The following is a 25,705-nucleotide window of genomic DNA, read 5'->3' on the forward strand; positions in this document are numbered from 1 at the left end:
GCTACCTGGCAATAAATGCAGCCTGTTCTCTCCTTACCTAAAAAGGAATGTGAATTAGTGTAGGTAATGTAGAAATGCGTTCTGATGTGTATGTATATGAAGTCATACTGTAGTTATTCACATGTTAGAGCAGTGTTACAGAATCTGCCCTCCTCCTGGGAAGTCATATAGGTCTGGTTGGTGTCATTTCTCCTTCAGTGACACAGTGCTAAGGTCTTGGAATATAGTGTTTGTTGGAAAAAACAATATACACTTTTTTTTTTCCTTTTAAGTATTCTAAAACACTGCGGTTCTCTGAGAATCCACTCTAACAATTATGGCAGAGGTGACAGCAGCGGTTGTCTAAGTTTAGAATGAAGAAAGGAGAGGATGTAACTGCCCATGGAGAGTGGTGTAACAAGGATTTACTTCAGCTGCAACATTCCAATCCGTGGCAAAGAAGTATAGCTCTTTGAAAGAATAAAACTAAGTATTTTGAACACTATTTCTACTCTATTAAGAACTTTCTTCTTTCTTAAACATGGAAGTTGGTCTCTCTCCTTTGTTTTGGTATTTGCCCTATGTGCTCATTTTACTGCATTATCAAAATATATTTTGTGATCAGAATGCATTTATAAAAGGAAATCACAAAACTTGCAATGCTAACTGGGAGAACAAAGACGAGCAGATGTAATGCTGACAATAAGTACTCCTAAATTGTTCCCAAGTGGTCTAAGAAGCTGCTGTTCTTTTCTCTTACTGACCTAATACTAGAGCAAAGCAAAATTTATAAACATTTATAAAATTTATAAAAATTTGGAAGAATTAGCATCAGTCTAGCTCTAGCCATTAATTTTAAGCTTGCTACAGTTGGGTTGCTAGGGCTTTTGTTGTTGTTGCTGTTTTTCACAAAAGAGGTGGGAGTTTTAAATCATACTTATTTTAGGAGCTGCACAATACAAGGTAAGGTACCAGGGTAAATAAGTAATACATTTCATACAGTCTTTTCAAAATTAATTTTTAATTTAATTTTCTAATTCATAGAAAATACCAACTTATTTTAGGATTCCCTCTTAATTAGAAGGGGTGTGGCAAGACTGACTACGACTGCTCCAGGTGTGTGCAAAGGACTGACTTCCATGGTGAATACACCTATCCCAGGAGCACATGGATACACAATGTTGAGATGGCTGGACAACACACCCACTGCAGTTGGTTAAATAATAGAATCTGCTAAGTACTGGCAGCATCATTTGTCCTGCATGTGCACGTGTAGACACTGACAGGGTTAAAAGCACAGTATGTTCTCCTTCTAAGCCTCCAGGAGAGCTGATATTTTCTTACTATCTAAAAGTGACAACAGCTAAATATCTGTTGGAATTCAAGTATGTAAGTAATGGTAGAGGGTTTCTTCCTAAGATGTATTTATCAAATAACAACTAAATCCATTTGAAGAATATATGTCTTCAAAATAGTTTTTAAAAATATATCTTTAAAAGAATGTTAAGAGCAGTAAAACTGTAAGCTAATTTTTATTTATGGTCTTCATGTGATTTTCAAAGAATTTTGCAACATGTATTAAGCGTTATTAAAAATCATTATGTGGATGCTCCCCAACAGCAATCAAATAGAACAAATACTTCATTAAAATTATTGGACAACACATACTTTCTCATGTGAAACTTAATTTGGATTAATAATTATATTTATAGTATGTAAATGTAAGTAGTAGGCAAAACATTTTTAAATCTAAGGAGTCCTTAAGAAGAATGGGCTTAAAAGTTCATATAGTAAAACAAATTAAGTGTTATTGAACATGTTAAAAAAGGAAGACTTTGTCCATTAAATCACCAACATGATTTTTCTTAGACAAATCATAATCAGGGCATATGCTACCATGCTATAATATAATACAAGTAATACTATATTATGATATGTCGCAATATGTGGCATATATTTGGTCACATGACCTAACATGCGAACAACGCCATATTATGTCCTGACCCATACTCTAGTGGATCTGACTTGGAATCCTATTTATTGCACTTTATATTTACTATTTATATGTTCACTTTGTTTCTTAAAGTTTTTGTTTTACACTTACTCATCTCTGTGTGTGTGTGTGTGTGTGTGTGTGTGTGTTTGGATGTTAGAGGATAATTTATGGGACAATTTATTGGTTCTCTCTTTCCATCATGTGGGTTCCAGGTATTGAATACAGGTTGCCACACCTGGCAGCAAGTGTCCTTACCTTTAATTAAAGATTACTTTATGGCAAAATATTTGAGTAAGCATTTTCAGTATTCTAAAGGACCAAATGCACATTTTTAAATATTTTGGAAATGTATTTAGTTATTTAACACTTTTAAATTTAAAATATTAAGTCACTATAAAAATACTATAAGAAAGATTCATAATAGAAGAGGGTTAGAATGTGTATATACACATGCCTGTATTACTTCTTAATAATCAAAATTTTAAAAGGCTTTTAACTTAATTTTCAAAATACTTCTATTAAAATTAGAATGATAGCGTGATTAGTTCGGCTATAAACAGAAATCCAAGTTTGAGATCAAGCTTGTACATAAGAAACAGTGTTTACCCAAGTGCTTTACGTTTCGCACATGTCATTCTGTGGCAATTCTTTTCATATTCTTAAGACCTTACAAAGCTTTAAACAACTAACAAGAATGATTATCTGCAACCCAGATATGATAAACATGCACAACAACTAGAATGATTTATAATATAATATACAACTTCAAACATGTAAAAATTCTAAATAAAATGATAAACCGTCATTTAAAAAATGGCATGAGATGAAAATGACAGAGGTGAAATGAAAGTCTCTAGGCTCATCCTCCATTCACTAAGAATGGCCCATTCATGGATGCATGTATACCCACCCTTCAGTTTGTGAGACAGAGATGAGAGAGCAGAGGCAGGCCCAGCTACACCAAAATTTTTGTAAATGCGCTCACGAGAAGCAAGGTTGCGAGATGGAGATTCTACAGTGGAAAACATTGGCAAAGAAGCGGCACAGATTCAATGGAAAAAAAAGCTTAGAGAACACAAGCAAAAACAAAGCATTTCAAATGGTATGCAATTATATACATACTTAAAACTATTCTAAAGTTTTCAAAGGGCTTATATAAAATTAAGACTTAAAACAAAGGTCAAATTAGTGTATTTAGATGAACTCTATGTGTAGTATGTTCAAATATGTTATTACTAAGGATTATAGATCTGATAGATCAAATTTGAACATTTTTATTTAGACTAATATTCTTTTTCAGTTTTTAAAATTTCTGTGTTTGCTTACCTGTAAATATAGGTTTCTATAGAGAAATAATGGTGATAGAGAAAGAAATGTTACTTGTAGTTTAACTCTTGCCTCCTGGTTTCTGAATGGAATCATTGTTATGACTGCCTATGTATGTATCTCAGAATGGCCCCATGTTGGAATTTTCATTCATCTACTTTTCTTAAGGCTAACTCCAGTATTTAGTATTTTTCAAATAGACCCTTTATCTAAGATATTCAATACTATGGACAAAAAGTCTCTCAACATAAATAAAGCACATTTAAAACTCATTGAGACATGTTACACATTTTAATGATTTTTCATGCAGAAAATGATGTATGCAATATTAAATAATAGAAACTTTAAAACAGAATAAGCTTTAAAAAAATCTGAATTTTTCCATGCTCCAACCATTTCAACCATAGCAATTAAAACTAATCAGTAGCTCAGAAATACACTTTGGTAATGAGAAAACATTTAAATATTTTTGAAAATAACAATCTAGGGTGCTTGGGAAATGGCTTAGTGTGTGTTTGCTATGCAGGTGGGAGTCCGGGAGTCTGAATCCCCAGCACCAAAACAAGACCTGGATGTGGCAGTGTCACCTGAACTCTAGCACTGAGAAGCTGGAGACAGAAGGATCCTGGGGCCTCACTGATCAAGGCCCTAGAGGAAACAGTGGGCTCCATGTCCATCAGAGAGCCACAGAGGAGGCCAGCCAGTGAAGACTTCTGGCCTCTATAATTGGCTATGCATGTATACTGGCACAAATACATGCTCACAGAAGCAAACAACATACATATTCACACATACACAAATAAAGTAACCTACATATAGACTTCTAGAATAGTATGAGTGATATTTTTGACTAATTCTTATAGCTCATTTTAAAACTGTGTGAAGTACAAATTAAGAAAAATCCACCTCAATGAAAGATATTGAGTATTATATATCAGTGATTATTCTAGGCACTAAAAATATAATGATAACAAGAATCCCTCACTCATATGATACTTGTTTTTTTAAATAATTTTTATTTTTTTATATTAATCAGATTATTTGTATCCCAGCCATAGCCTCCTCCCTCGTTCCCTCCCAATCCCACCCTCCCTCTCTCATCTCCTCCCATGCCCCTTTCCAAGTCCACTGCGAGGGGAGGTCCTCCTCCCCTTCCATCTAATCCTAGCTTATTAGGTATCTTCAGGACTGGCTGCAAAGTCCTCTTCTGTGGCCTAGCAAGGCTGCTCCTCCCTTGGGGTAGGGGAGGATCAAAGAGCCAGCCATTGAGTTCATGTGAGAAATAGTCCCTGTTCCCCTTACTAGGGTACCCACTTGGATACTGAGCTACCATGGGCTACATCCGAGCAGGGGTTCTAGGTAATCTCCATATATGGTCCTTGGTTGGAGAAACAGTCTCATAGAAAACCACTGTGCCCTGATATATTTGGTCCTTGTCATACTACATATGGTACTTGTATTGTGTGAAAGTTGATACAGAATAGAAACATAAAGGTAGGTATCAAGAGACATGGAAGTTATTAGCATATAACATTGATAGTATCCTAGCACTGGATAAACCTCCAGGGAGTTGGAGTCACGGTACAAAGCCAAGGACACTTGCGGAAAGGATATATAAAGAAAACTAGAAATGAGTAGTCGATGACAGAACATATTCAACAGGTAACTGAATATGCTTCTAGGAGGTGTGCGAAGTACAAGGGCTGTCAAAGCTCAGACAAATCAGAGCATTTCCTATGGCTCAAGAGGAAAGCTCACACCATGAGTTCAATAATGAATGGAAAGTTGGCAGAGACTGATAAAAACCTCCACAAACTAAGTTAAAACTTTACACATCATTTTTGAACGTTTTTCTTTTTGCTCAACTCTATGAAATTCAGAAGTTGCTGCAAAGATATTCTTACGCATTTAAATCTTAGCTGCAGTTTCTAGCCATTTTTGAGAATGTCAGGAAGGTGATGTGTTGATATTTTTTCTCTTCTTTAGGAGCTAAGCTAGAGACTAGAAAATGGCTTAGTTGTAGAGGGCCTGTCTGTTAGCCTCAAGGCCCTATGTTCAACCGCAGGGTTAAAAGGAACCAAAAGCAAAGAGACAAACTACAAAGTGTCAGCTGCTGATCAGGAGCAATCTGTGAACCTGCAAATGCTGCCTCCTCCTTGGCAGGCTTGCTACAGTCTGTAGGAAGCAGGCTTATTACGAAGATGGGTAGGATGACAATGCCAAAGAATACCGTATCACCCTGAAGTTACAATAAATAGGACTGTAGTGTACTTGTAAGACAAAAATATCACAAATTTAAGTACAAACATCTACAAAACTTTCTTAAAGTCATTTTAGTATTTGATGCCCTCCAAGCTGTATTGCTATGTATCATTCAGAACAAATAACGGAAGTTTCTCAGTCTGAAGAATACTGTTAAATGATTAAAGAAAATAAACTATGACTAGAGCTATACTGATACTCTTCACAAAAGGTTAATAAAAAAAAACACTTAATGAAGTTTAAATAAGTATTTAAAATTCAATTCTACATGTGAAACAACCAATCATTTAATTAATTTCTACAACACTAATTCTTTTTTGGACATCAAATACTTAACTAGAGACAGTGACAATAAAAATAATGGAAAAACATTCATTTTCTCCAGCGCCCACCGGAAACTCATGCTATCCATTCTATGCAGAAGTACTTGTGGGTTTCACTAGTCCTTCATTTCCAATCTTAAGTGTTAAATCCACTTTTAACGTAAAACGAACATTTTCTTTTTACTAACATGTCTTTACCTCTCTAAATTCTCGGTTTTGAATCCCAAGTATCAAGTTCCCTGATCACTTTATTTACTATAAAATTATTATACAGGTACTAAGTAAACAGGAAAATGGTCATATGTTACTAAGTAAAGCATTTTAAAAAGTTGAGGTTTTGTTATGAATGTATGGCTCCTAGGCCATTGCCGAGAACATAAACGCAAAGAATCATGGCATCTGTCGCCCTCTTGTGGCAAGTGCACAAAACTGCAGGTCCTCAGAACTGAAAATGGCATAAACTATGGATTAAAGTAAGTCAACAATTACAGGGTGTCTTCTTCCATCTCTATGGCCCCTCCTACTACAAGTCTCTGCTAGAGTCCCTCTCATATCCCCCAGGAGCCTACTCTGATTTAGGTCTCAAGCTTGTCAGAGAGATGCCTTTGCCCACAGTTTCTTTTTTCTCTACAGGCCTTTTGCCCTCCCATCCCTGCTCTCCCCAGGTCACTTTCTTATCTCTCTGTGTTTCCTCCCCTACTTTGTTCCCTCTCTTTAACCATTACCTCTGTTTATTCTATTTCCCCTTCTAAGTGATATTCATTCATTCATTCATTCATTCATTCATTCATTCGCTGATTCATTCATTCATCCACTGACTTTACATCCTGACTGTAGCCCCATCCCTTCTCACCTCCAGTCCCACCCTTCCCCCATTCCTCCCCCCCCTATTTCTCAGCAAAAGGGAGCCAGCTCCCCCCTTCCCATCCACCTCAGCTTATCAAGTCATAGCTGAGCACGTTCTTTTCCCCTGTGGCCTGGCAAGGCAGTCTCTCTAGGAAGATGTAATTGAAAAGCTGGCAAGTGAATCTATGTCATAGAGAGTCCCTGCTACCCTATGGAATAAAACAACAACAACAACAACAACAACAAAAGTAAGCCAATACTTAAGCAAAATGGGCATTACAAGCAAAATCTTTTAGAAAGGTATACTCTTAATGTATAGCACATGGAGAATGGGGAAAGGCAAGTACCATCTTGCTGCTGCAAGGTAGGAATAAATGTGAAATACTAATGAAGTAGAGCAACTTATTTCATTCTTATGCAGAGTAGGAGAGGCAGGGAGAGAGTGGAGGAGGCTGAGTAAATTCTGGCATATCTTATTACAACACAGCAGATAAAACATTGATTGTAATTGTGAAGACTGAATTATTTAGCCAATAAATTCTCCATGAATGTCTAAAACACTTTTTGAAATTATGGGAAAAGAACAATACTTAAAAAATTAAAAGGAATAAAAATATGGAATAAATCCTTTTCTAAAAAAGTAATTATTGCTGGGGAGTGGTGACACATGCCTTTAATCTCAGCATTCAGAAGGCATAGGCAGGCAGATCTCTGTGAGTTCAAGACTAGCCTCGAATAGAAAGTGATTCCAGGCCAGCCAGGACTACACAGTGAGAAGAAAGGAAGAAAGGAAGAAAAGAAAGAAGGAAGAAAGGAGGGAAGAAAGAAGGGAAAGAAAGGAAGGAAAGAAAGAAAAAAAAGAAAGGAAAGAAAGAGATCACAGAAAGAGAGAAAGGAAGGGAGAGAGGAAGAGCAAGAGCAAGAAAGAAAGAGAAAGAGGGAGAAAGTGAGAAAGAAAAAGAAAGAAGGAAAGAGAGAAGAGAGAAAGAGAAAGAAAGAGAAAAAAGAAAGGAAAGAAAGAACAAAGCAAGCAAGCAATTATTATTATTTTTGGAATGTAGTATTTTTATTCACAGTTGACCTTTCTCAGCTTAGGCCACTGGAACTATATTTCTAAAGCAATTATTTTTTTTTCAAACTCTGTAAGTTTGAAGTTACTAACTGCAGAACAGTAAAGAAAAATCTGAACCTTGGTATACACAAACATGGGAAATCTGTTATATTTTTCTTCTAGAACAATACGTCTAGAAAAGAATAATAGCATAATATCTAGCATGTTAACCTTGGTGCTGTGGCACATATTTGAAGCCAGCTCTGAGGAGGCAGAGACATGTCTAAGAGCCTAGCACAATCTTTGAGTCAGCTCAGGGCACAGTGAGAGACTTTGTTGCAAAAAGGAACCTGATGCTGACCTCTAGCCTCCACACACATGTGCCTGTGTGCGTGTGCGCGTGTGCACAGACCCAGACAAATATCCTTAAAACCCATACCTGTATAAAAATGATAATTTAATGTATAGATTGTTTTAAATTCTAAAGGTGGTGAAAAAAAAACTATACTTCAGGAAAAACAGGAACGGTAACAACAAAAATCCCAGAAAGTACTAAAAATAATGCTAACAGAAATACTTAAGTTAAAATGAGGGCAGTTTATTTGTCTCTGTTAAATTTGTCTAATTAACTAAAAACTTGAGTTACAACAGTTAAAAAATCTGTTTTCCCTTTACTCTAACATAATACTTGAAAGTAAAATTATAAAAAAATGGAAAATGATCTAACAGCCTGCCATTGTAGGTGTACAGGAAAGTAACGATTCAGAATAGGTCATAAGATCTACCTGGGCCATGTTTCAAATCTGCTGTAAGGCAGAGTTAAAGAACAGCGGGCACTAATAACACGCACAGTGTGCATTAAGTTGTACTGGCATAGAAACACTGGAACTATAGCATAGCTAGACAAACCAAACTGGCTGACGTCATTCTTCACGAGGAGACTCCAGGGCCTTACCCAGAAAAGACAAGTGCTCTATCATCAAGACACACTTGCTCTCTTCCAACATATGATGTCATTATCAGGCAAATTTATCTCATTAAAATCAAGTGTGCATGAGTCTGAACTTCTCTAGTAAGAATTTTTTGGTCTGACTGTACTGTTTTTTCCCCTTAGAACATTCTGCAACCAGAGCACATCTAATCGTAAAATATCTGTTACCTCATAAAATTAGTTAAGCAAGACTAGGTGTTCATTTTTCTTTCATTCTTCTGAAATACTGCTTATCATAGATGGAAAACAGTTCTCTCACACTAGTCTTTCCCTTGAGAGTCTTAACAGATATACGGGAATAGATATGCTAATAAGGTAGAGAGTAATAGCAATTTACCTGTATTAATATGCCTGTTATATAATATAACCCATGAAAGGTCATACTCTTGTATACTCTTTAACTTAATGTTGATAATACTACAACAATGTATAATATCATCTTTATCTAGAATCTGAGTATTCTCTTAAGTATCTATCCCTAACAAGAGGTACCAATGTCTTATATGTGAATGTACTGTCAGAGGTCATGCTGCTAAAACCATATAATGAGTCTATACATTGAGGAAAATGTAACAGTTGGAGTTGAATTCCAGGCATCTCCTCAAACAATCAAAACAAACAACAAAAAAAAAAAAAAAGAAAAAGAGCTGGAAAGTGATACTTCTATAAACTATCTCAGTCAATGTGTTTATTTGAACAAGAGAATCTGAATGCCAAAAGAATCTACTGTTGTAGCTTAGAGTTTACTTATGTAGAAAAGCTCAGGAATGAACACGGGCTTAAGTGTAATTTGTTTCAATTTATGTTCTAAACCAATGTTTATGGGTAAACCGTGGACAGGAAAACTGGAATCAAATGACCAAGATCATGTATGAGGAAAAAAAGACAAAGGAGGTGAGGAGACAACTTAAAGAAAAAATGGAAATACAAATTGTGATACAGTTCATGGATAGCAAGTTCATGTAGAAGGAATGAACAAGTACCTCCCGTTTCTACCCAAATGCTATAGTCAAACGGGCTTATTGTTTTGGGGCATGTACCAAATAAACAAAAATTCAATGAAAGCAAGGAAAGTTATCACTACATTATAACTAATGCTTACCAAAGCCATGCATTAAAAAAATGAAATAAAAATGCCTTTCTTAACATGTTTTATAGTATGAATTTACTAGAATTAGAATTGAACAATGGTCAAATTTAATAAATCCACTTAATTTAAAAGTATTTAATTAAAAGCAAATGTCTTAGCTGCAGAACATCTTAGCTCTGAATAGTGTAAATACTTCAAAAATATGGGAGGGAGAACAACTAATTAAATAAAACCAGTCAGATGAGTTCATAGCTAACAGACTGATGGATAAGTCAGAAAAAAAGCTTCAGAAATCTTGATGAAGGCTGACAGACTTACTCTGAAGCTGAGGCTGCTGGAAGGAAAGGGGCTGTCCGAACACAAATGGGCTGTGGACTAGGGAAGAGGGAGGTTTTGCAGCTTGATCAAAGATGGAAGGAGCTGGGAGATTGGGCCTTGACTGAATGGAATTCAATATGGCACTCAGTTGATCACCTGCAGTGGGCAAAACAGTCAAAACTACAACTTGTTACTCATTAACATCCAAAATGGCAAAGTCAATGGTGCTTCATAACAGTCAGGTAAGTTAAACAGTAAATAACGCCAGGCTAAGTCAGAGAAGGGAAAGCTCATGACCACTGTCCTCAAATCAGGGATCTGATTCTACACGCTGGTTAGTTTTGAGATTTTTCAATGGACATACTACATCAGTCTCATATAGTAGTCCACAGAAATAAATCTAACTAAAATTCATATATAACTTTCCCCATTATTCATGACAGAATAAAGGATCTGTGAGGAATGTATGTAAGTTCATTCAACATGTTGGGTGAGAGAGTGAGTGAGTGAGAGAGAGAGAGAGAGAGAGAGAGAGAAAGATCTTAAGAATGGTAAAAAGTATTTATTCTATAGTGCTCACTAAGAACTAATGCCATCCAGCCTCATCTAAAGAATATTTCACACAGAAAACAAGCATTTTATAACTTCATTTTCTTAAAATGTATACTCAATGGGGACAAAATATATTTTCAACTCTGCAATACAACTACAGCACAGTTAGCAATCAATACTTTTGTTTAAAAATGATTACTGCTAAGGAAACTGTGTTTTTGTAAAAGCAGGAATTCTTTTGCTTAAAGAGATAATATAAAAAATTTTCATTCCTATAATAAAAAAAAGAATGAGCTACCTAATTTGATTGGTATTTTTCCTTATAATTAAACATGAAGGATATAAATAAAATAGCTTAAGGACAGAAATAATATAATTAGTTGAAAAACTGTATTTATAAACATACGCATTTCAAATAGTTTACATGATACTGAAGAGGGAAAACCTCATACTCAGGAAGATTTACGCAGAAATTGATAGGGCATTTCCAGCTATAATTACTAAATATAAGCGAAAAATCTCAATGGAACTGCCAAATGGCAAAGATTTATATGGAATTAGGCATTTAAATTACACAAGTTCTGATTTTTTTTAAATAAATACATTAGATTCAAGAAATTATTTTATAGTTTATGAAGAACTGTATAAGCTGATGTTTTATACCAAAAAACACTTTTGTAAACAATCTCTTGCTCTTGTGCAGTTGAGAAGAGAAAATGGAACATTTGTTAAGCTAAATAGTAGTAAGACCTATTTTATCAAATTTAACCTTAATACTTTCTAAATATAAATATAAGTAGTCCAAAATGCATGCTACTTTTAAATAATATTTATAGAACACTTGATTTCCATTTCATAAATGCTTACAGCCACACCTGTACTTCTTAAAAAGAGAGTTTGCTTTTACAGTGTTTCATTGATTTCTATTTTAAAGACCTGACTTAAAGTGACAGCAGTCAGTAGAATGACAGCAACAGTCTCAGGGTAAGGGCACACATTTAAATAAAACATAGCTTTAGGACAGATTATTACATAGAGTCAGTGGCAGTAAACACCGAAGCTCTCGTTGAAGGGTTGACGATACTGGAGAAAAAGCATCAAGGAATCACCACCTAGCACGTTCTTTCTAAGTTAACAGAAGTCAGAGTGAATAGAATAGAAGTGTGCAAACAGGCGAAACCGCTGCCTGTGAGAGTGACTAAACTGAAAGAGGAAAGGAAGCTGCGAACATTAATGAAGCTAATTATAAAAGTGGCTTTACTTTAAACTAATTATTTCTTATACATCAATACAATTTTGCGTTTTTCATTATTAGTTTTTTAATAACTACAAATCAGGTAAATTCACATTGTATGTGTTCCTAGAAATGAATCCTAACACAATTAAAAAAAAAAAAGCTGTGCTTTTTTTCCCCCTCAGATAGGGTCTTGATACGTATGTAACCTAGCCTGACCTCAAATTAAGTATAGAGCCTAGGCTGGCCTTCTCTTTCCCTCTCTCTGGTGCTGAGATTACTGGACTAAGGTAATTTACCTGGCTTAAATGAACCTTAAAACTAAAAATACTGCTTCTGCATAGATTAGGCATATTAGAAAGAACGTATCTGAATTTACCCATAAGGGCAATTCTGAATAAATTTCAGGAGCAAATTATCCCAGAAGAACTGTTAGACTCCCCATGATGTTGAGCATCTGTACACATTTTAATATTCAAAAAGTTTAGTCTTTATTTTTACAGCTTCCTAGTTCATTATGCATACCATGTTCAAATGCACTATTTCCTATAACTGTAATTTAACTAACAATGATATTAGAGTTTTAAAATCACATGTAACTCATAAAGCCCACGTATAATGTTACTAAGAGAAATTCTTAATGGGATGTTTAAGAAAATTCTTGCTTGTTCATTTAAATTGTTCTCCTAGTAACAGATCATGTTAACAAGTTGTTTACTACATGTAGCATTTAGGTCTTAGAATACAAGTTCAGATTGAATGCCTTTAAAGTAGAAGCAAGAACCCCAGCAACATTAAGCTAAAATTGGCATAAAACAATTTTTGTGAAAAAGAACCCCTTTTAACATCTTGGTATGAATAAATTTTAATTTAATGACAATATATGGGAAGGAAAAAATGAATAAAAAGCAACAAAACCTTGCTTAAATCTTGACAAGGAAAAGACTCGCATTCAGATGCCTACCTTTATTATTTCCGAGGCCATAGTCAAATCCTTGGGCACTGCAGCTTGCCCCTTTATTAAAAGCTTGTACTGAGAAAGGGCTTGGAGGAGGAGTTTGAGAATTCTGATCCAGGAGAACTTGTTCTACAATAAAAGTCACAGCTATAAAGTTACTTTCACATGTTAGTCCTTAGTCATATATCAGAGAAAGTTCTAAGAAGAGTTTGTAATGGTTTGATTTTAAGTGACTCGACAGATCTGAGCTAAGTCTAGCTCTCAGTCAGACTAGCTTAACATTTCAGGGCATATGACAAATTGTTGCTTTTGTTAATTAAATAAAGGGGGAATTCACAAACTATATCTATGCTCTTATATGGCCTCTCTTATTATGGCATGGCATATTATTGATTATATTTCTGGGTAAGTAAATCTTGTTGCAAACAATTTGCACAAGGGCATTTTAAAAATAACTGGACACTAAACTATGGATAAAGTTTATATATATATATATATATATATACATATATATATACAAGTAGAAAAGGTCTTCAAAAATTCTACTTACATTGATAGCCTAACTATGATGTTTATAAATTAGCTTGCATTTACATACATTTGTAATATGCTAGCAAGTAAGCATCAGAATTATCCTATACCTGAGCACAAGAGACTGAATCTTGGTTTGAAAGACATTGAAAAAAAAAAAAAAAAAAGTTTTTTCACCATCTGCATAAACAGAAGGGGACAAAATGGAAATTGTAGTGAATCAATGTTGAAAAATAAACGCTAACAACAAAATAGGGCCCCTGCACCAAAGATGTTATGCATTTAGTGAACATTTTTTTCTTGAGAGAACATTCAGCTACACGAGGTTTCATCATATAATACTGTAACTGGCTTGAAAACTGAACTTCCAGGTCATGGTAGGAATGAAAATTCAGGCCCAGACATGCACTGAAGATTCAGGCATCCAAATTCATGTTAGTGAAACAAAAGCAAGTTTTTCTTATACTTCAACAAAGATAGGTAATTATATTCTCACTAGTCTTGTAATTTTCTCCTTTATGGACATTCATTTAATATTTTACAAGTCAGTTTTGTTAGCTGTAAGATGTTTAAACCTTTAGATTTCCTTTTAATCAATTAAAAACATTAAAACACCTCTTTAAAGGAAAAGATAGTGCAATAAACATAAAACGCTTGTATGTTAAAGTTTAATCAATATAAATCACAAATTGAAGCCAACTTGCCATCTTCATGCCGTAGGTACTGGTTTCCGCCTCTGTCTCTAGCTAAGGACCATGCCTCTCCTTCATCACTCTCACAGAATTCTACCATGCTGTTCTTATCCAGCTGCACCCATGTACCTTCAGAATTGGTTACCTGGTACATAACAGAAAGCATGATTGATTGGCTTAATTCTTTCAGGGCATCCAGACTGAAAACCAAAAAAAGCTTAAGTGTTTATAAATAATGTAATGATTCCAACAAATTTCTACTGTGTCATTAGTTTCTGAAATTAAGACCACAGCCTGAGGTAAGACAGAATTAAAACATCTGTAAAGTACTGTTTATTTAAGCCTTTAATTAAAATAGTATCTTTAAAACAAGAAAGGTCATCTCAATAATTTCAACAATGCCCAAACTCAAGGCTCATTTTTTAGACCTACAGTGCCCTAACAAAGCATATTCATTATTATTAGGTTATTGGTGCCTACAGTGAAATGACTCTGACCCTGAGAAATAGCATGACACACTACATCTTCAAGCTTATCTGTGGAGGCAAATGCCACAGTAGTCTAAAGAATAATTTTATTTGCTCAGGACTTCAGTGAGACCTGTAAATGGGAACAAACAAGTGAAAACTTTTGGCGGGTCATATCTCCATACCAATTCATAGAAAATGTTTTAAGTGCTGACAACCCATAATGTAGTTAGAATAATGAAAACATATATCCAAATACAGAGCATTTAGATATACAATACAACTTATCTGTTAATATAAACGATGCAAATATTGTTTTCACGAGATAATTATGAGAATAATTTTTAAAAGCACAGAAAATTATGTTAGTGTTTCCAATACAAGTAAAAGTCAACAACATGAACATTTAAGAACCCGAGATGGAAATGACAATCTGGAAGAAAGTGATATTTGATTATATTAGATTAAAAATGAGTATCATAAAAGTCATGAAGCTACAAGAATCCATACCTCTCCCACTGCTTTGACTTTGTTTCCCAGAACTAACATTCCAATTGGGATACCTCTAAGGTTAGGGCAGCTTCTGATGTTGTGACCTGAAGGTCCCGTCTTCACTACCTTGTACATGCCTGGCCCGCCTCTCAAGAATGGATTATCTTGTTCTTGCATTGTTGCTTCCTGTGGGCAGCAGGAGTTTACGTCTTTGAAAAAGTCATCAGTATTATTTTTAGGTTCCTGAAAATTTGAGATGAAAAATGAAGAAAATACAGTCGGTTACTACTTTCATAATCCCATAAGAGTTTTTGGAACAAGTCTACAATATTTCCAACTAAGACTATATAATTAAAGTAATAGCTAATGCCACTACTAAGAAACCATTCAATTTTTAACATTGGTATTCAAAATAAATTTGAGGAGGAAAAAACCCAGCAAGAACAGGAAATTATGTAAATTTCTGTCTGTTGTACCTTCAAATTTGAGAAACACAGTACTATAGTATATGAAATAATGCTTACAACATTTTAGCAAACCACAGCACAAATGAAAACATCTTCCTAGATTTGCTAGGCCAGCACTACCACATGACATATCAATGCTAGTGGTAGAAAAAAAAGCAAATATTTAGTAGAGAGGAGAGATTAGTACTAAAGACACATGTTAAACAAACTCTATTTCAATTTATATGTTGAAGGGCATTATTTTTAAATGCAAAGATCCTGCTATCCTGCTCTGTATTTCCTGTTTTGAGGATTCAACAGGGAGATATAGCAATGTCATGTATTTGCTCTGTTTCACATTAGGGGTTCCTCATTGGCCTTATTATTGCTCTTTGTGGTGTTGAGAATTGAACTCAAGCCCTTGAATGATTTATATAAATAATGAATTACAGCTCCAGCCTACAATTATCATTTCTTCAAAAACAATTAAAACTACTTTTACATATAGAAGTACGAACTCTATGAATTGTGTGTTCACATAGAGTAAAAAATAACCATAGGGAAGCATACATAAAATTAGAAAAAATAAGAATAAAGTTATGTAAATAATGACAACACTATCATTACAAATGATAAACTTTATAGCATATTTCTATAAGTATCTTCATATTAGCAGATACATATGTATTCAAACAACAGTTATTAAAAATAAATATTGGGGCAAAGATATGTAGATTCAAGAATGGGTTTGAACCTCGGTAGTATAATAAGAATTGATTATTAGCTCTTTAGTTGTTGCTTTAAGACCAAGTCTTGCTGTGTCATCCTGTCTAGACAACACGTAATAAAACCTCCTTACTTAGTCTTCTAAGTGACGGGATTAGAGCTATGCACCTATAATCTACGCTCTTTACACGATACTTTTCAAATCACATGATGGCAATAAAACAGCATCTTTTACTTAAACAAATATATACTATAGCAATAATTTATTTAAACTTACTATAATTATACTTTGTATACCAATATTCTTGACATATTGACAACTTATTAGAAATAAAACCTTTAGTGACTTGAAAAAATACTAGGTTTGTAAGTAAACTGAATGTAAAAATAAGCATTCATATTACCATGCGTATATATTTGTAAACATCTGTATGTACATTTCTATAAACATAAATAAAACATAAAAATACATTTAAAATTTAATAGGATATAAACTTTGAACAGTGTTAGCATAATCACAAGATTTTTGAATGAACATTTAAAAATTCCTATTTCTCAATGGTAAAATTCACTAAATACATTAGGTCACAGAGGAGGAAACTTTTAGGGCTATTTACGTACTTTTTAAAGTTGCACGTTGACTTTAAAAATATCAGCAAAATGCACAACCTGAAGCTGAAAATAACTTCAGTGCTTCTATCATTTATTAGATTTAACAGTAATCGCAATTTCAAGGGGGTAACAATGGAGAGTAAGTCATAGCAAAACTAATAATAATTATAACCTATTCACCAAAGGTAATATATGAAAGCCTTAGGAAGACAGTTGATATTTTATCTAAACATTAATAAAGCTATGTAAAATAAAAGTTCTTTTGTATTAGACTGTTTAAAAATAATTGATGCACATAAAATCATGACTGTGCCTGTCATTCTTAAGCAATCTTAGGATGTAATTCTTTTCAATATAGAAATGAGACCAGAATATAAAATTGGTGAATTTCAACCATATATACATATTTCCCATTCAATTCCCAGCTTCTCATATAAAACAAATATTTGAAAGGTCACTTCAGAAGAGTAGGCTGGGCACAAACAGAAGAGTTATGAGGCCATACCACCACCACCTATACAAGTTCATTCTGAATAAAGTAACTTGGAACAAACTGTTGGAGAAGCTTATCAGAAAACCACTGTAACTGTGAAGCCATGGAAATGTTCACTTCATTTAAAGTGGTAACACGTTTGAGGAAAATGAGAGAGAGAGGGGAAAAAAACAACAACAACAAAAAAACCACCTCAAATGCAGAACCTCTTCACAGATTTTTCCCCCTGGTAAAATTCCAGTTTACTAATTCTAAGCAAAGCTTGAAAGACACAATGTAAAAGCTGTTGCACATGATGAAATACCTGGACAATGCATGATTGTTTCTTACAGTTAACTCACCTGGGGGAAAAAAGCTTTGGTAGTCCATGAAAATACGTCCAAATCCCTGACTCCTTGGCTAGCATTAAAGATATTCTGAGCGACAAAGTTTAAGAAAGAAAATATCAACAAGGAACGGGCACAGAGTATCATCTGAGAAGATGCGTTCACAGTAACATTTTCTGAACTCCAGCACCAATAGGAAATATTATTTTGCTAAAGTGAAACTGAAGCCACCTGAGTAAACCACACATCAAAGTTGTGAAAAACAAGGTTTTGTCAAAAGCTCTCCATAGATATAGTGTGTCATGCCATTTACTTACAGCAGACTTCGCTGTAAGACTTGGAGTCAGTGCAGGAAGAAAACCTTGAATCCCTTAAATGAGAACATTATTTGTTCTAGTACAATCCAGATGTGTTTTATGACAGAAAACAATCTGTTGTTTTATAAACATGTCAACAATAGAGATTTTATAGACAATGCAACTTTTACAAATAAAAATGGCATGTATGGAAACGGTCCCTTTTCATAATAAAATAATAAAAAAAAAAACAACCCAAATGAAAAATAGGTCATTAAAATATTTCCTACCTTCTATAAATGAAAAAAAAACAAAACAAACAAACAAAAAAAAACAAGAAAAGAGAAATGAAGAAAGACCATAGGAAATGTTTCTAAAAACTAACAGCAAAAAAAAAAAAAAAAAAAAAAAACAACAAAATTTCAAGAAAAGCATAAAGAAACATGAGTAAATCTTTTATCAAAAGAAAAGTAACTGGTTTATCTCAAAATTTAGGAAATCTTAAGTACTCAGGATTTCTATGTTAAATTCCAAAAAGTATTTTGTTAAAGAACAATTAATTAATGAGAACATCGCCCTATTTTTTCACAAACACTCTAATGACAATTTATTTATGTATTACATGTTTTACACATACACATCGCACAATCAATCTATTCTTAATTTTACTTAAAATTGAAAAATATTTAGTGTGCAGCAATCCAACAAAAGTATTGCTTATTTAAAGACTATGTTAACAAGTTGTTCAAAAGAGGACATTCAAATGTTAATTGAAGTATATATCACTGAAGCCTTTAAGATGAAATAAACATTAAAATACCTGATCACTTATGAAATTTTAGACAATGAGAAGATATTTGCTACTTTCTAGTTCTTTATTTCCTTAAAGTATGTGTGGGTGGATCCTTTTTTTGTTTTACATTTAAATTTTAAAAAATTTATTACAATTTATTCACTTTGTATCCCCACTGTAGCCCCTTCCCTTGCCCCCTCCCAAACTCACCCTCCCTCCATCTTCTCCTCACATGCCCCTCTCCAAATCCACTGATAGGGGAGGTCCTCCTCCTCTTCCATCTGACCCTAGCCTATCAGGTTTCATCAGGACTGGCAGCATTGTCTTCCTCTGTGGCTCTGTGGCTCTGTGGCTCTGTGGCTGTAAGGGTGATCCCCCATCAGGGGGAGGTGAACAAAGAGCTTGCCATTGAGTTCATGTCAGAGACAGCCCCTGTTCCTCTTACTAGGGTATCCACTTGGATACAGAGCTGCCATGGGCTACATCTGTGCAGGGGTTCTAAGTTATATCCATGAATGGTCCTTGGTTGGAGTATCAGTCTCAGAAAAGACCTCTTTGCCCAGATTTGGTTCTGTTGCTCTCCTTGTGGAGCTCCTGTTCCCTTCAGGTCTTTCTATCTTCCCCTTCTTTCATAAGATTCCCTGCACTCTGCCCAAAGTTTGTTTATGAGTCTCAGCATCTGCTTCAGTACCCTGCTGGTTAGAGTCTTTTCTCTAAAAGCCTTCTGTAGTAGGCTCCTGTCCTGTTCTCCGTTTTATACCTCTTCTGATGTCCATCCTGTTTGCCTTTCTGAATGAGGATTTAGCATCTTACTCAGGGTCCTCCCTCTTGCTTAGCTTCTTTAGGTGTACAGATTTTAGTATGTTTATCCTATATTTCATGTCTAATATCCACTTATAAGTGAGTATATACCATATGTGATATTTGCTACTTTCTATTTCTTTGTTTCTTTAAAGTATGTGTGGGTGGATACTTATACTAATTACAAATACATTTATAAATATTAATTATTTAGAATATAAGGCATGTAATAACAAGTTTCTAGTCATGTGCCCACAAATACATTTAAAACAAAACTGAAAACAAAGCCATTATCCCCTTAATTTCAGAATACATGGCCAGTAGATCCTCTTTATCTAGGAAAAGTAAACCTTTACAAAGCATTCCAAAATGCTGCTCTGAAGGAAATGATCTCCATATTGCTAGTTCAATGCATACAAGAATCTTTGGAGTGTTTGTTCAGTGGCTGTTCTCCCTGAGAATTGTGTTGCAAACATTTTGACATAAAACAATATCAATATTTTAAAATTATTTTCACATTTATTAAATATTACTTTGATGCTAAAGAAATGAAAAGCAATTATTAAAAATAATGTAAATTGATTTAGCATTAAAGAGAGATGTAGTAATTCTTCAAGCTTATATCTTTCTTTAAATTACTGTGCAAACTTAAGTGTTTGCTGAGTCAGTAACAATGAAATGATATTAAAAATGATGTAGCTAATATCTATAGCAACAGATTCCAATGAAATAAATTTTGTTTATTCTAATTATATTATGTAAGTTCTAATTTTATACATTTTGCTTTAGTTCCTATAGTTGTGGAAAATTCTCAGACTACAAAAATTTACTGTAAATTTAAATTATTTATCAACTATTAAGACATTTACCAAATAGAAATCAGTTTTATATCTAAACTTTCTAAATCAGATTAGAAATATTTTATCTAATTATTTGATTATTTATCAAAATAGTAATTTATCTAAAGTCTCATTTTTGATTATTACAAAAAATAAATTAAGCTTACATACTATATAACTTCATATGGCATAACAAAGAGGCACATACACAATAATTTAAGTTAGTTCATTCTGAAATCCTATTTTAAAACAGTATTTTTTTCTGGAGAATTAGAATATTAATTGCATATTAGAAACATAACTAAATTAATCAGCAACAGAGAATAATTCTAAGATAATAGTCAGGGCACAGAACACTTTACATAAATTAATAATTAGTACAGTGAAATACATTATGAAATATATCAAATGCTTGTGAAAAAATATCTGCTAGAAAAGCACAAAGCTGAGGGCTGCTAATTTTAAAGCAGAAAAAAAATAAGAAAATCAGTATTGTACATATATAAAATATTACCATATTATTTTAACTGCTTTGTGTTCTCATTCTCATTAAGAAAATTAATCATTAAAGAATAAAACAAAGAGGCAGATTATAATAATCTAGGGACAGCATGTTTATTCATGCTGTACTAAATAATTACTTATTATTACTAATATTAATATTAAAAAAAAGACTACCTATACACATAAACACAAACCCATTCACAGACTAAAACAAGGAAATCTGAAGTATGTCAAACCTGTGCTGCCAGACATCATTAAGCATTTCAAAAGAATGTCTATAAAATGCAAGAAATATTTGCTAAGTACCAATTGGTGATGCTACAAGGGCATCACAGGATAGCAAATTTTCCCTTAAGTCTACTCTAACTCTTTAGTGCCCTAAATTTTTAAATATCAGTGTACTTTCTTTAGGTGAGCAACAACTAGCCTGCATGGGGGTAATCTGTAAGTGGATGTACATATTAGACACCCTCGTTAGCTCTGGAGGAATTCCGAATACAGTCACTAGCTTTTCTTGATGGAAGTTCTCTTTTCTACTCAATATTTCTTGCAATGTGTATTTGACATTTTGACCAAGTTCATGAAGAACTGGATACAGAAGTTATAAGTCATGAAAATCTCCAATTATAAAAATAAACTCATCGAATCAACTTGTGGTTTTTTGTTTTTGTAGTTTTGAAGTAGTGTTTCTCTTGGTATAGTCCTGGCTTCCCTGGAATTCGTTCTGAAGACCAGGATGGCCTCGAATTCGGATATCTGCCTGACTGACTGCTGAGTACTAGGACTAAACGTGTGTGCCACAACTGCCTGGTTCATTTTCAAAATTTAAGCCTTTCATTCTAGGAAGGCAAATCTCTCTAATGTCATGTGATAGCTCTGTATGTCACATGCACCTCTTGTTACTCCTGTCTTCTTAACTGTATAAAATCTTGTTGTAGCTAACGTTATGGTAGTGGTTGCCAACCTTTGGGTTGCAGCTCCTTTGTGGGCCACATATCAGGTATCCTACACAGTAGTGCTTTACATCACAATTCACAATGGCAGCAAAATTACAGTTATAACGTAGCCACAAAGTAAGTTTATGATTGGGGGTCACCACAACATGAGGAACTGTATTAAAGAGTCTCAGCATTAGGAAGGATGAAAGCCACTGCTTTATAATTTTCAAAGTATAGGAGTCACTTATTAATTAATTTTTAGGGTTATATGTGTGTTTGTCAACGTGTTTATGTGTATAACCTCAGGCTTCATCTTCAGGACCGCTAGCTGCCTCCCTTGAAGCAGCATCCTGTCTCTGCCAACCCAGAGTTGGGATAACAAGTATTTACCAGCTTGCCCTGAATTTTATGTGAGTTCTGGAGATTGAACTCAGTACCTCCCATAGGGTAAGACACTTTACTGGTTGAACTATCACTTCATCAAACTTCATTTTAAATACTTTAATTGACTTATTTGCCTTCAGAGTAAATGAAAATTTAGTCACTACTGTTGCAAATATTCATACTTATTTAAATTGGCAGTTTATCCCAAGTAATAATGATTTTATAATAGCTAAATGACTTTGAATTACACTACTTTAATGTGTTCCTTTTTCTTCACATCCCTCTTAGATACCTCCTAAATCAAGCCATTCCACAGCTTATCACAAAGCAACTTCATTAATTATGCAATTATTTATTATTCTGTAACTATACTTACACTTACCACTTCATTTTACCAAGGCAAATTAAACATAAAAACATACCCCTTGGAATAACACCAAGTAGGGCTCTAGTACTAGTTCCACTAATACTTAAAATCTTGGAAAAATGAGAACAATACATTTAACAAGACAGTGTCACAATAAGAATGACATGAAACAGGCAAGGTAAGAAGCACATATGTGTGAGAAAATATTTTAAGCAAAATGATTATACCAGACAAAAGCAGTCAAATTCGATATCAATAGTAAAGGACTGCTATGAGTAAAGTGTAGTACTTAAAACATTGCAGAAGCAACCGACAGGAGAAATAATCATTAGTTAGTCTTTACCACTAATGAACTTAAACTTGAAATCTCTCTCTCTGTCTCTCTCTCACACACACCCCACGTGAGTTATTGGTTGAAGGTAAATAAAGGAAACTAAATTCAATGAACAGTTGTAGTGGGAGAAAGAAGAAAGCCCACTCTAATAATGTGCAACTTAAAAAAAAAAAGAGGGAAACATATTTTACACAGTACCTACCTGCTTTCAATCACACTGACAACTACTCATCAGTTCCCAAGTACTTCATGCCAATGCTATTTATTAGTAATGTCATAGGAACACTTAGTGGGGAAAACACTCCTATTTTGTAGTTTATCACCTATTTAATGACACAGCACTACAGTCAACAATGACTTAACCACTCTACTGCAGTATCAAAGAACTGCATTTAATATACTTTCAGTCTAAGAATTAGTATAGGTACAAGTCTAAACATCACATCTTATATTAACACAATGATAAAGTAAATCAAAACATAAAGGCTCCTGAGGTACACATAACAAAGAAATAACTGTCAGAATAACAAACAACACTTATACCTGTTCTTGAATGCATAGTAATTCTACTTTCTCAAATACTGGGTTGAAATTCATCCTAAATAATAGAGTGAATGAATAAGAAAATGAAGTATAATAATTTTAATTTTTTACCTCTGACAGGAATTCAGTAGGTTTAGTTTTAATTTATTACTTACTGTTGGTGAAGGATCAGAATAAGCATTAAAAGCCTTACCCCTGCCAAATTCCTCTTTCATTACACTAAAGCCCTTAAGCATTCAAGCACTTTTGAAGTAAAAGTGATAGGTATGGATTACCTCAGAACTGAAAAGCCTTAATTAAAGAAAGATCTATTATGAGGACCGAGGGTAACTATGATGCTCATAAAAAACCATCTTTCACTTACGTCAACAGGGACCAGAAGGCTCTTGCCAAGATGTTGATTAAAGGAGAGACACCAGGCTTCCATGTAACCATTCATGTTAGGGACATACTTCTTAATTGTTTCATCATTCAGTCTCAACCACACACCATCATCGTTGTGGATCTGGGGGGAAAAGACACCAAACAAGCTTGCCTTCCTGTAACTACCAGGAAGCTAGTGAGGACTGAGAATAAACAAAGCAGGGTCAAGTGGAGTTGCTGTACTTAGTTTCAGGAGAAGACAATATGTGGGAACTTCTAGTGTGTTATCTGAAATTTTATGCATGATATCAAAGCAATACGATCATTTTCATGGTGACATGTGAAAGCAACTATCTCAGGAGTTAAAAGCACAAAGAAATCATACAATAAGTAATTTAACAGCTTCTAAAAAATATGTCTTTTATTCAGGCTACTTGGTTGCACTGCAGGAAAATGTTCCACGGAATTACCAAAGTTAAAGCAAGCCAAGAAATACATTTTAAAACTATTCTAAAATTCATTTAAAATACATCTATATTTAGAAACTAGTACTTGTTCTATAGGTTCTGATTACTATGCTCAACTGAGTTTTGCATGCTCAAAGTATAATTTCCTCTGTTTTTAAAGGGAGAAAGTTAAATGTAAATAAACCTCAATGACCATATAAAACATTTTTTGAAAGATTTCCCAAACTGTTTGAAAGATATGCCTTTCAAAATGGATAAAATTTGGGATTCAACTATCACTTATGCAGCAAAGCTTCTCCAGCCACCTGCTGCCGCTTTTATTTCTGATATATCTGCATATAATTCCATTTATTATATTTTACTATAGGCTACTGTTGTCACATTTCATGAGTAAAATTTCAGATAACACACTATTCAGCATAGTCCTATGAAGCCCAGAGTCAGGAATGGGTTATTTCTTTTGGAGTTATTGACAAGTGACCCAAAGACCCCCAAAACATTCTTAGGCTACTGCCAATGTTTTTGGTGACCCTCCAGGACTTGACAGTAAGACCCTATTGCTGAAGATACCACAAATGTATCTCTTAGAACAGAGATATCAAAGCTGGTACTCAAAGGAGGCTTCAACCCTATTGGCTATCCCTCAGAGTATTGGAAGTTGCTATCTACACTACCAGAAGAGAAAAGGAATCACCAATCTTAGGCAGCTGTCTAGCCATTGCACCCAATGTCTAGCCAGAAACCTGTTACTAGATAGCTCAAAGGTCCTTGGAAAGAGTTTACTATTACCCTACTAAATGAACATAGCATTAAACTGACCCCTAACTGACCTATTGATATGAGCACATCAATCAATCCTCAGTAACTTCTTTTTTTACAGTAGATGGTGATTAACAGTGACCTACAATGTTCAAGATGTAAAGAATAAGAAACTATTCAGCCTTAAGTGGGCCATCTATATCACATCCTCTCCCCCCAAGTCTCAGGAATCATTTGGGAAAATGGTGAGAAAAGACTATAAGAGCCAGATGTGATAGATGATGACCAAGGAAACTGCTTTCTGGCCAAAACAGTACAGTCAACACACATGAACTGATAGTATTTGAGAAAACATCAACACGCCCTGTACAAGCTAAGCCAGACAAAATTCTAGCACAGAGAAGAGCTCCACTCTCTATCTAAGGAGCTATTGGCATCTAGTAGTTTCTGGGAGAGGGAAGAGTCGTTGTCTTTAAAGGTGCAGCCCTTGGCTGAACCCTTTTCAGTGAAGATCATCAGAGATTATGGCCAGCACAATTTGGACTTATGGGTGGAAAAAACCAAACCAAACCAACCAACCAAAGAAACAAAAACAAAAAGAAGGGC

At 34.3% G+C, this 25,705-nt stretch overlaps 1 protein-coding gene across 12 annotated transcripts in view; it reads right to left on the reverse strand.

Moving 5' to 3' along the window:
- Mycbp2 (MYC binding protein 2) overlaps positions 1-25,705 on the reverse strand; it is a 246,601-nt gene that overhangs the window by 53,766 nt on the left and 167,130 nt on the right. For 4 of the 12 annotated variants that reach the window (XM_060391563.1, XM_060391555.1, XM_060391556.1 and 1 more), the window contains 6 exons: positions 23,875-24,015; positions 17,727-17,801; positions 15,127-15,351; positions 14,162-14,294; positions 12,933-13,055; positions 10,183-10,362 (listed from right to left, as the gene is read on the reverse strand). In XM_060391563.1, coding sequence (XP_060247546.1) covers positions 10,183-10,362; positions 12,933-13,055; positions 14,162-14,294; positions 15,127-15,351; positions 17,727-17,801; positions 23,875-24,015 — 877 coding nt within the window. The remainder of the gene's footprint in view (positions 1-10,182; positions 10,363-12,932; positions 13,056-14,161; positions 14,295-15,126; positions 15,352-17,726; positions 17,802-23,874; positions 24,016-25,705) is intronic. The other 8 variants (XM_060391559.1, XM_060391558.1, XM_060391557.1 and 5 more) reach the window with 6 other exon arrangements.

The sequence above is a fragment of the Meriones unguiculatus genome, chromosome 9 (assembly GCF_030254825.1).
Source record: "Meriones unguiculatus strain TT.TT164.6M chromosome 9, Bangor_MerUng_6.1, whole genome shotgun sequence".
NCBI lineage: Eukaryota > Metazoa > Chordata > Mammalia > Rodentia > Muridae > Meriones > Meriones unguiculatus.